At 57.7% G+C, this 10,114-nt stretch overlaps 1 protein-coding gene across 3 annotated transcripts in view; it reads left to right on the forward strand.

The window, feature by feature from the left end:
* Positions 1–9,708, forward strand: part of C21H3orf20 (chromosome 21 C3orf20 homolog) — a 30,042-nt gene extending 20,334 nt beyond the window's left edge. For all 3 annotated transcript variants that reach the window (XM_060180638.1, XM_060180636.1, XM_060180637.1), the window contains exons 9-16: positions 260–385; positions 620–740; positions 1,790–2,042; positions 5,263–5,590; positions 5,675–5,782; positions 6,498–6,640; positions 8,774–8,920; positions 9,552–9,708. In XM_060180638.1, the coding sequence (XP_060036621.1) occupies positions 260–385; positions 620–740; positions 1,790–2,042; positions 5,263–5,590; positions 5,675–5,782; positions 6,498–6,640; positions 8,774–8,920; positions 9,552–9,651 (1,326 nt within the window). In that variant the 3' untranslated portion in view covers positions 9,652–9,708. The remainder of the gene's footprint in view (positions 1–259; positions 386–619; positions 741–1,789; positions 2,043–5,262; positions 5,591–5,674; positions 5,783–6,497; positions 6,641–8,773; positions 8,921–9,551) is intronic.
* Positions 9,709–10,114: the final 406 nt, after the last annotated feature.

The following is a 10,114-nucleotide window of genomic DNA, read 5'->3' on the forward strand; positions in this document are numbered from 1 at the left end:
CTTTGTGGAGGGTGGGTGTGGGTGGGACACAGGGACACAGGGGGGACACAGGGGGTCATGAAGGACATGGGGGGGACACAGGGGACACAGGAGGCTCAAGGGAACACAGGGATCACAGGCAGGGGCATGGGGGACACAGGGCACACAGGGGACATAGGGGGATGTGGGGGAACATGGAGACATAGGGGCACAGGCGGGAACATGGGGGACACAGGGAACATGGGGCACAGGTGGGGCACTGAGTGGCTTGTGCTTGCAGGTTAACGAGCAGATGAAGCTGACGGTGCTGGGCCAGGACTCTATGGTGGTCACCTTCACCTCCATGCACGAGACGGTCACACTTCCTGTGTCAGCCAACAACTGTCCCCACGGCCAGGACAGGCGGGTGAGTGAGCTGAGCCCAGGCCAGCCCATCCTCTGGGTGTTGGGCATCTCCCTTCCCTCCCTTGCCTGGGGCAGCTGTCACTGTCACCATCACTGTCACCGAGTGGCTCTTCCCAGGACTATTGTGCCCTGCAGGGGCGGTGTGTGGGGAGCTGGGTCCCGGCTGACGGGGCAGAGCTGTCTGTGGCCAGGAGGGGACATCCTGTGGGCCCTGCCTCCTCCTTGGCCTCCCCAGGTGAGCCACCGGTTGGGCAGCATGGAGGACAGGCTGTCCAAGGGCAGCCGGGCGCTGGCCATCAAGAAACGCTTCCAAAAGACAGTGTCCCAGTTCATGAACTGCGTCTTGCTCGTGGCAGGTGAGGGGAGTGACCACCATCACAGGCACACAGGGACACAGGCAGCTACCAGGGCCCCTCACACTCCAGCTGAGGCACGGGCTCCAAAGTACTCAGAGTGACAGACAGATGGACAGAGGGGGTGGGCACTGCACCGTCCAAGATGGTCCTGCAGGGTTGTCCATGGTGGTCCCAGGCTTTGAGCACCATTTAAGCAGTTGGCCTGTAATAAACTCACTGCTGAGGAGGAGGGCTTCCCCTTAGGGAGGAAGGCTTCTCACATGGGAAGGAGGGTTTCCCCCCCTCCAGAGCCCCTCTGTCCCTGTCTTCCTCTTGGCCCAGCCTTCTCTTGCTGGGCTCTGTCCCTTCTGAGCTCCCAGCAGAGACAGCACAGCTGCCATCCCCAGGCCAGAGGGTGCCCCCAAGACCTCTCTCCCATCTAGGTGGTCTCCTCACTGCTGACAGCCAGGGACAAAGGGATATTTGCACCCACTCCCCACCCATGACACATACATGTGCACAGAGTCCTTGCCATGTTTGCTGGGCCCAAAGGGATTTCCTGCCCGCCCCCAGCCTACCTGGGACTTTCTCTTCCTCCTGCAGAGACTTTGCTTCAGGCCTCCTCTCCGGGACCCCCTAGCAGGGCCCTGGCTCCTCTCTGTTGGGAGCTTCTGGCACTCCCTGTGCTGACCCAGAAGCCTCACTGCCCTGTGCTGTGGAGACAGTGTGTGCCTTCCTTCTGCTCCCCTGAACACCTGGGCTCCCAGAGGCAGGGGGCTCTGACTGGTCACCTTGGTGCCGAGTGCCCAGCTCTGCTCCAGCACCAGCACAGGAGGGCAAGAGGAGGATTCTGGCCTGGCAGCCCCATTCAGTGTGGAGGCAGAAGCAGTAATGATGCCAGGAGGCTACCAGCTGGGCCTGTACACTCTGGCAGCTGTGTGCTGAGGCCCTGTGGGGTTGTGTGCAGGGTCCAGTGGCCTGGACACTCACTGTCTGCCTGGTGGGGTCCACGGCCTGGGGCACAAGGGGACAGTATGGCTCAACATGTGGTGACCCAGCCTTCCTGCCAGGCCTGTTCACCATCCAGTACCCCATGCGGGAAGAGACCGAGCTCAGCCGCACCAGGACCAAGTCCGGGGTCCAGCTGGAGCAGGTGCCCAAGGTCAGCGCCTCCCTGGGTGACGGGATCGTCCAGTCCTCGTCTTCCCGGCTCGAGTCTCCCATGGCTGAGCCAGGGAGGGATGACACTGCCACCTCAGTCCCCATGAGTCCCAGTCGCAGGACGACCATCTCTGTCCGCCTCTCGAGCAAAGCCGTGCCCAGGTAGGCGGAGAGACCAGCTCCCTCCCCACTGTCCACCCTAGGGAGACCAGCCCCCCACTGTCTGCCTCTCTGAGTGGAGGTGAAGCCGCAGAGCCAGGCAGGAGACTGCACACGGGGCTGTGGGCCAGCTCTGCTAATTTGTCTTCTTTTTATTAGTGAGTTCACAAAGTTTTATAGATTTTTAAGATTCCAGGGGTATAATTTCACAGCCATACACTTATGGGCCAGCTAAGAATAGCTTTTACATTTTTCAAATACATTTATTTATCTATTTATAAGAGAGCAGGGAGAGAGAACCAAAGCATCACTGTGGTGCTTCGGAGGCTTCAACCTGAGGCCTCAGCAGAGTCCAGCGCTTTGTCCACTGTGCACCATCTGGAGGGGCCTTTCTAGTTCTTAGTCCCGGAAGGGTGACGACACATCCTCACACGGTGGAGTCAGTTCTGCTCTCTGCTTGGGGCCCTGGCTCATTGCATGTTGGAGGTGGGGTGCCCTGCATCCCCGGATCCTCAGAGTGAGGCCTTGCCGGCTGCGCAGTAGCCATTTGGAAACCCACAGTCCACTGAGACTGAGCCGGGGTGCTCTGGGGACAGGCCAGCCTGCTGGCCACAGATGGACAGACAGACAGCCCCCTGCTCCCCTGTTCAACCCATGGCTTCCCTCCACACTGGGCAGGGAGATGAAACATACCTCACTTCCTCCTCTTCTTCGGAGTTGTTTGTCCTTCCTAAATGCCATCATGTTGAAAACCATGTTTAGAACTAGGCTTTTGCACCTAATAATGCTATATTTTTAGAGATTTCTGTCTGACTCAGTTCTCTTCTTTTCTCTTTCTTTTTTTTCTTCCTTCCTTCCTTTCTTTCTTTCTTTCTTTCTTTTTAAGATCTTTTTTCTATTTATGAGAAAGATAGGAGGGCCCATGTCTAAAACTTTAGGGGAACAGTGGTGGATTACAGTGGGAAGAGTGAAGATTCAGAACTCTGGTGGCAGGAATGGTGTGGATTCAAACCCCCGTCGACATGTAATTCTGTAATATAAAAAGGAAGAAAGAAAGAAAGAAAGAAAGAAAGGAAGGAAGGAAGGAAGAAAGGAAGAAAGAAAGGAAGGAAGGAAGGAAGGAAGGAAGGAAGGAAGGAAGGAAGAAAGAGAGAAAGAAATAAAGATAGGAAGGGAGAGAGAGAAAGAACCAAACATCACTCTGGTGTATGTGCTGCCGGGGATGGAACTCAAAATCTCATGCTTTATCCATTGTGCCACCTCCCAGACCACAGCTTTTTCTTTTCTAAAATATTTTCCAAACTTTGTGTTATTTATTTATTTATTTATTTATTTATGCCTCCACGGTTATTGCTGGGCTCAGTGCCAGCACTACAAATCCATTGCTCCTGGTGGCAATGTTTTCCTTTTTTCTTTTCTTTCTTTCTTTCTTTCTTTCTTTCTTTCTTTCTTTCTTTCTTTCTTTTTTTTTTTATTATTATTGGATAGGACAGAGAGAAATTTAGAGGGTACACATGTTACTGTGTGCAAGGACCTGAGTTCGAGCCTGTGCTCCCCACCTCTAGGAGGAAGATGCACGAGTGGTGGAGCAGGGCTGCAGGTATCTCTGTCTCTGTCTCCCCATCTCAGTTCATCTCTGTCTCTCTCAACAAAAGAAAGAAGAAGAAAAAAAGGAGAGAGAAATAGTCACCAGGAATGGTGGGCCTGTTAGCAGGGACTGAGTCCCTATAGTGGCCCTGGTGCATTTTCTGAATCATTGCCACTCTTTGCCTCTGGTCACTGCGGGGACCCAGACCAGTGGCCCTGGCTGCTGCTGGCCCTGCCAGCACCACATGCCAGGGAAAGCCTGGCTCTCCTGCACTGCTCTGGGGATAGCTCAGCTGTGGAGCACAGGATTTGCACCCTGGTCTGACCCCCGGGGCTACATGTGCCAGAGGGTGCTCTGCTCTCTCTCTCTCTCTCTCTCTCTCTCTCCCCCTCTCTCTCTCTCTCTCATCTATCTATCTCCCTTTCCCTTCTTTCCTCTCTGTCCTTCCCCTTCCTCCCACCCACTCACATGACACTCTGTATGTGTCTAATATAAAGTGAATCTTTCTAGAAATGCCACAACTTCTGGGTTAAGTGCACATGGCGCAAAGCACAAGGACTGGCGTAAGGATCCCGGTTCTAGCCCCCGGGTTCCCACCTGCAGGGGAGTCACTTCATAAGTGGTGAAGCAGGTCTGCAGGTGTCTATCTTTCTCTCCCCCTCTGTCTTCCCCTCCTCTCTCCCTTTCTCTCTGTCCTATCCAACAAACGACACCAACAATAACAATAATAACCACAACAAGACTACAACAACAAGGGCAACAAAAGGGGGGAAATATGGTTTCCAGGAGCAGTGGATTCAGGGTGCAGGCACTGAGCCCCAGCAATAACCCTGGAGGCAAAAAAAAAAAAAAAAAAAGAAAAAAAGAAATGCCACAACCTCACAGCAGGGCAGCCTAGCTTAGTGCTGGGTACTCAGTGCTGAGTGTGCAGCTGAGGCAGTTTGAATGCTCACCCCTGAGCAGAAGGCCCCAAGGCCATGCTCTCAGGGTACCATGTTGGGGGAGGGAGTACAGCCTGGGGAGTGGGCATGCTGCCTGGGAGTCAGCCAGCACCCAAGGAGGGAGGGCCCTGCCTTGTGAAGTGTGGGGGCTGGGTGACAGTACCTCAGAGGAGGCTAGAAAGAGGTGGGAAGGACATCCTGGGTCTCAGATTCTGTCCCAGCGGGGTGGCCATCCCTGCAGGGTCCCAGAGAGTGAGTTTTCCCCTACCCTATTGTCACAGTGGTGGGTGGGTGAGGACAGGAGGGTGATGGGCAGCTGCCTGACTCCTTCTATTCTCCCAACCGCTAACCCTGCTCTTTCCCCCTGTCCCCCACTCCCCCATTCCCGTGTCCTCCACCCCATTCCCCACCTACCCTCTGTGTCCTCTGTCCCTGCCCTGTCCCCTACCTGTCCACTGCCCCGCATCTCCCTATCCCCTTGTGTCCCCCATCCCCATCCTCCCCACCTGCCCCCTATGTCCCCCATCCTGTCCCCCACCTGCCTCCTATGTCCCCCACCCTCCTGTGTCCCCCATCCTGTCCCCCACCTTCCCCTATGTCCCCCACCATCCTGTGTCCCTCATCCCCATCCTGTCCCCCACCTGCCTCCTATGTCTCTCACCTCCATGTCCCCCGCCCCCGACTCAACCCCCAGCCATTCCCTGTGCCCCCCTTTCAGGAAGGCCCCTGAACCCCGGGGCAGCCCCATGCGCTGGGCGGCATCCCCATCTGACTGCCCACTGGTGCTGCGCCGGCTGCTGCTCCGGGAGGATGCGCGGGGGGGCTGCCGTTGTCTGCTGCACCCACCCCTGGTCACTGACGTGGAGCTGGAGCGCTTCCTGGCTGCCCCCCGAGACCCCAGCCAGGTGCTGGTGTTCGGGATCCTGGGGGGCCACACCCCCAGCCGCACCGCCCAGCTGAGCTGGCTGCTGGACACCCTGTACGCCAGCCGGCAGATGGGCCGCGGCTCGCCCTGCATCCAGGTGCATCCCAGGTGGTCCGGGGCAGAGGTTGGGGGACTGAGAGCAGGGACCCCTTGCCCAGGCTGAGACACCCCCTGCCCACAGTGCCGGCATGACCCCTTCCGTCTGCTGCGTTATGACCTGGACGATGCCCTGCAAAAGGACCCTCCGCTGCTGGTGAAGAAGTTCGCGGTGGTGGAGGGCATGATCCTGGTGAGCCCAGCCTGGTCTCCCGGAGGCACCGAGCATGAGTGTGTGTGTGTGTGTAGGGGGGCGCTGAAAAGTGCCTGTAAACTGTGACTCCCTGAACACGGACCCTCTGCCCTCTGTTCCCAGCCCTCTGCCCCCAGCCCTCTGCCCCCTGCCCTCTGTCCTCTGCCTTCTGCCCTCCTTGCCCTCTGTTCTTCTGTCTGTTGCCCCCTGCCTTTTGCCCCCTGCCCTGTCTTCCCAACAAGCCCCTATGTGCAGTCTTAGGCAGTTCATTATGTCTCCTTCTCAGGGGCCTACACAGGATGTGACCATGCTTAGAGCTCAGAATGCCAGGAGTAGGGGTGGGTGGGTAGGGGTCTCTCTGCCTGGTGGGAGGGCTGGGGGGACAGCATCAGAGAGCAGCAGGACAGGACTGCCCACAGGGGGTCCCCTCCCATTCCAGTTGGTCATACAGAGGAGGGGCAAGAGGCAAGTACCTGAGGGTGCTAGGTGGGTGGGGCCTGGGGGCAGGAAGTCATCCTCTCACCCCAGAATCTGGGGGACTGGTCAGCCTGGTGGAGGCCAAGGCTGAGGGCAGGACTGCTCCCTAGTGGGGGTCCCAAGGATAGGCTCAGGTTCAGCCACAGCCATGGGGGGGAGGGTAGAAGGGGGCTTTTTTGAGAGCTGCAGGGCCTTGTCCTAGGTGGGTGCTGGGTGCTGAGGGTTCATCCCTCCCCAGATGTTTGCAGGCGGGAAGCTGCTGTTTGGGGGCTGCATCCTAAATGGATATGGCTACAGCCGCCAGAACCTTCTGAAGCAGATCCTGAGGGCCCAGCAGGATGGCAAAATGGGCCACTTCCTGCCTGAGGACTTCAAGTTTAGGTAAGAGGGGGACACTTCCTGCCTGAGGACTTCAAGTTCAGGTAAGAGGGGGACACTTCCTGCCTGAGGACTTCAAGCTCAGGTAAGAGGGGGACACTTCCTGCCTGAGGACTTCAAGCTCAGGTAAGAGGGGGACACTTCCTGCCTGAGGACTTCAAGCTCAGGTAAGAGGGGGACACTTCCTGCCTGAGGACTTCAATTTCAGGTGGGGGCACTTCCTGCCTGAGGACTTCAAGCTCAGGTGATGGCCTGGGGGAGGGCATTTCCTATCTGAGGACTGAACCTGTGGCCTCAGAGCCTCAGACAGGAGAGTCTGTTTGCAGTGATGTCTTTCCAGCCCTCTCTCTCCTTCCCTACCTCCCTTTTCCCTCTCAATTTCTCTCTGTCCTATCCAAAAATAATTTAAAGATAGAAAGGAAGGGGACCGGGCGGTAGCTCAGCGAAGCTCACATGGTGCGAAGCGCAAGGACCGGCGTAAGGATACCGGTTCTAGCCTCCAGCTTCTCACCTGCAGGGGGGTTGTTTCACAGGTAGTGTGTCTATCTCTCTCTCTCTCTCTCTCCCTCTCTTTCTTCCCCTCCTCTCTTGATTTCTTTCTGTCTTATCCAATAACAACTGCAGCAATGACAACAATAACAACAACAACAACAAGGACAACAAAAATGGGGGGAAAATGGCCTCCAGGATTTATAGTGCAGGCAGCAAGCCCCAGCGATAACTCTGGAGGCAGAATAAGAATAAGAAGAATAAGAATAAGAAGAATAAGAATAAGAATAAGAATTAGAAAGAAAAGGAGAAAATGGCTGCCAGGAGTGGTGGATTCATCATGCAGACAATGACTCTCAGTAATAACCTTGGTGGCAAAAAAAAAAAAAAAAAAAAAAAAGCAAGCAAGAGAGAGAGAGAGAGAGGAGAGATCCTACAGCACCAGAGCCTCCCCCACTGCCTTTGCTCCTCCCATGTGGTGATGGGCAGCTCAGGGCTTGGGGGAGACACCCTAGACTCGCCCCCCCCCAGTGGGGAAGTGCTGCTGGTCTCCACGTTAGCTGTGTCCAGCGTCCTGTGTCACTTGTCCTCAACGCTCCTCAACCTGCTCCCAGGGCTCTATAGGGAAGAAGCCCCGAAAGTGCTATTAGGGGCTTGTCCTGGGGTAAGGGGTCGGGGGCTGGGACAGGCTGGATGTGTCCACCCTCACACCCCAAGGGGCAACACTCAGCCCTGAGCTGATGGGCTCCCTCACCCTGAGCCGCAGCCCAAACCTGCCACGGAGGCCATGCTCATGGTGAGGGACAGCAGCCCAGCCCCCAAACCCAGGCAGCCGGGGTGCAGGGGACTGTGGGGGCAGGACCCAGGCTCCTAGGGAGCAGTGAGGTGGTGATCCCTCAGGGTTTGGGGTGTTGTTAGACATTTATCAGCATGGGGGTCAGGGAGGCAGGCAGAGTGGCACTGCTGGAGACTGAGACCTCAGGCCTTCCAGTCTGGTGCTGTCATCACTGCTCTACCTCAAGTTCCCTCATGGTGTTAGCACCCAGACACCCTGTGCCCCACCCCAGGGAGAGTCCCAGAACCCCTCAGAGAGAAATGTTCACACCCATGTACATGACTATGAGGTGGATCAGTCCAAATGTCCACGGATGGGTGGATCGGCAGAAAGAGGTCTGCATGCTGTGGAATATGATGCAGCCTTGAAAAGGGAGACAGGGACATGTGCCACAACAGGGACAAGAGCTAAGGACAGTTAGCTCATGAGAGCAACCAGTCACAAAAGGACCTTAAATCCACTGATGCGAGGTCCTAGAGCAACTGGGATGGGAGTTTTATGGAGACAGGAAGCAGAGTGGGGGGCCAGACGCTAAGGGGCATGGGGCCTTCTGGTGCCGTTCTGCTGGGACCCAGTCAGGTCACCATCTTCACCCCTACAGGCACTTCCTGGGGGCGGGGGATTCAGGGTGGTGACGCCCAGCCCTGAACCACCATGATGACCATGCTGCCACCCTTCCTCCATGATGGGGCTAGGGATGGTGGCCCTGACCCAGAGCTGGGGACATGTCCAGCCTTGGGGGGTTATCACTCCCAGGCAGTGACTGAGACCCCCTCGGGCTGCCCCCCAAGTTGACACCTACCCACCCACAGCGTGCCAACCCCCAGCTCCACCTTGGAGGAGCCCCGGGCCACCAGGAGGGCCATGTCGGAAGACATCCAGGGTAGCCTCTCCTCTCTGGGCCTGCTCGAGAGGGTGGACCGGCCGGACCAGCCATTGTCCCCAGAGGCTGACAGGAGGTAGATCCATGCCCCCACACAGGGCCCTCAGGACACAAAGGTCCCAGGACACCCCCCCTCAGGGTCCCCTGGACTCAAGACCCCCTGGACAAACAGGTCCCCTGACCCAGGGCCCCCACGACACAGCCCTCCCCATTCACAGGGCCCTCAGGACATAGGTCCCCCAGGACACAGAGGCACCCTGACACAGGGCCCTTGGACACAGGCCCCTTATGACACAGGGTCCTCCCATTCCAGGACCCCCAGGACACAGAGGCCTCCCAATCCAGAGCCCCCAGGACACAAGCCCCAGGATACAGGGCCCCCCTTTCACAGACCCCTCTCCCCCCACAGGACTTCCCTTCCCCTTCACAAGCCCCTCTCCAACAGACCCCCTCCCCACCCACAGGCTCCCCTACATCCTCTTCTCTCCCTCACAGGCCCCCACCCCATCTACAGGCCCCCTCCCAGTCCATAGCCCCCTTGAGAGAGGGTGGTCTCCTATCCTAACCCCAGCTCACCATGGGTGCCCCCTTGAGTTGGGCCACTGTCCCTGTAGAGGTACTAGTGGGGTGAGGGAAAGCTGGCAGGCACCCCATGAGCCTGGGCAGGGCTCCCAGCCCCCAAGGTGCTTGTCCCCCTGTCCTCTCAGGCTGAGGCCACTCGAACTGGACCTGCTGGCCCTAAGCCGTGCACGGAAGAGCAGCAAGAAGCTTGCCAGCTGGAAACGGACACTGCCCAAGAAGCAGTGAGGACACTACCACCCGCCTGGCCCCCAGAACCCCAAATAAAGCCGGCCTCGGACCCAATCCTCTGCGCCATGCTCCAGGGAGGAGTGCTCAGCTGCTGCGACACAGGGAGTTGGGGGGCCTGAGGGTGGGGGGACTCAAACCCGGGCCTCATGGGCAAAGAGAGAGCACAGGGCAGCATCCCAGCCTCCCCCACCCCCAGTGAAGAAGGAGGGAGAGAGGGGACAGGAGGGAGGGGGAGACATCACAGGATGGGAGACAGATGGTGAGGCCGGTGAAAGGGACTGGTGGGCATGGCCTCTCGCATCACCCATGACCCCAGGGGCAGCCAATCCCTCCCAGTGGGCCTGCGCCTCGTGGGGCCCTTGCTTATGGTCCCCAAGCCCCGGGAGCAGGAGACACCTTCATCCCTCAAAGCCTCTCACAGTGGCACCTCCCCACCAGTCTCCTCACCACAGACTTCCTC

This window comes from Erinaceus europaeus, chromosome 21 (assembly GCF_950295315.1).
Source record: "Erinaceus europaeus chromosome 21, mEriEur2.1, whole genome shotgun sequence".
In the NCBI taxonomy this organism is placed as follows: Eukaryota; Metazoa; Chordata; class Mammalia; order Eulipotyphla; family Erinaceidae; genus Erinaceus; species Erinaceus europaeus.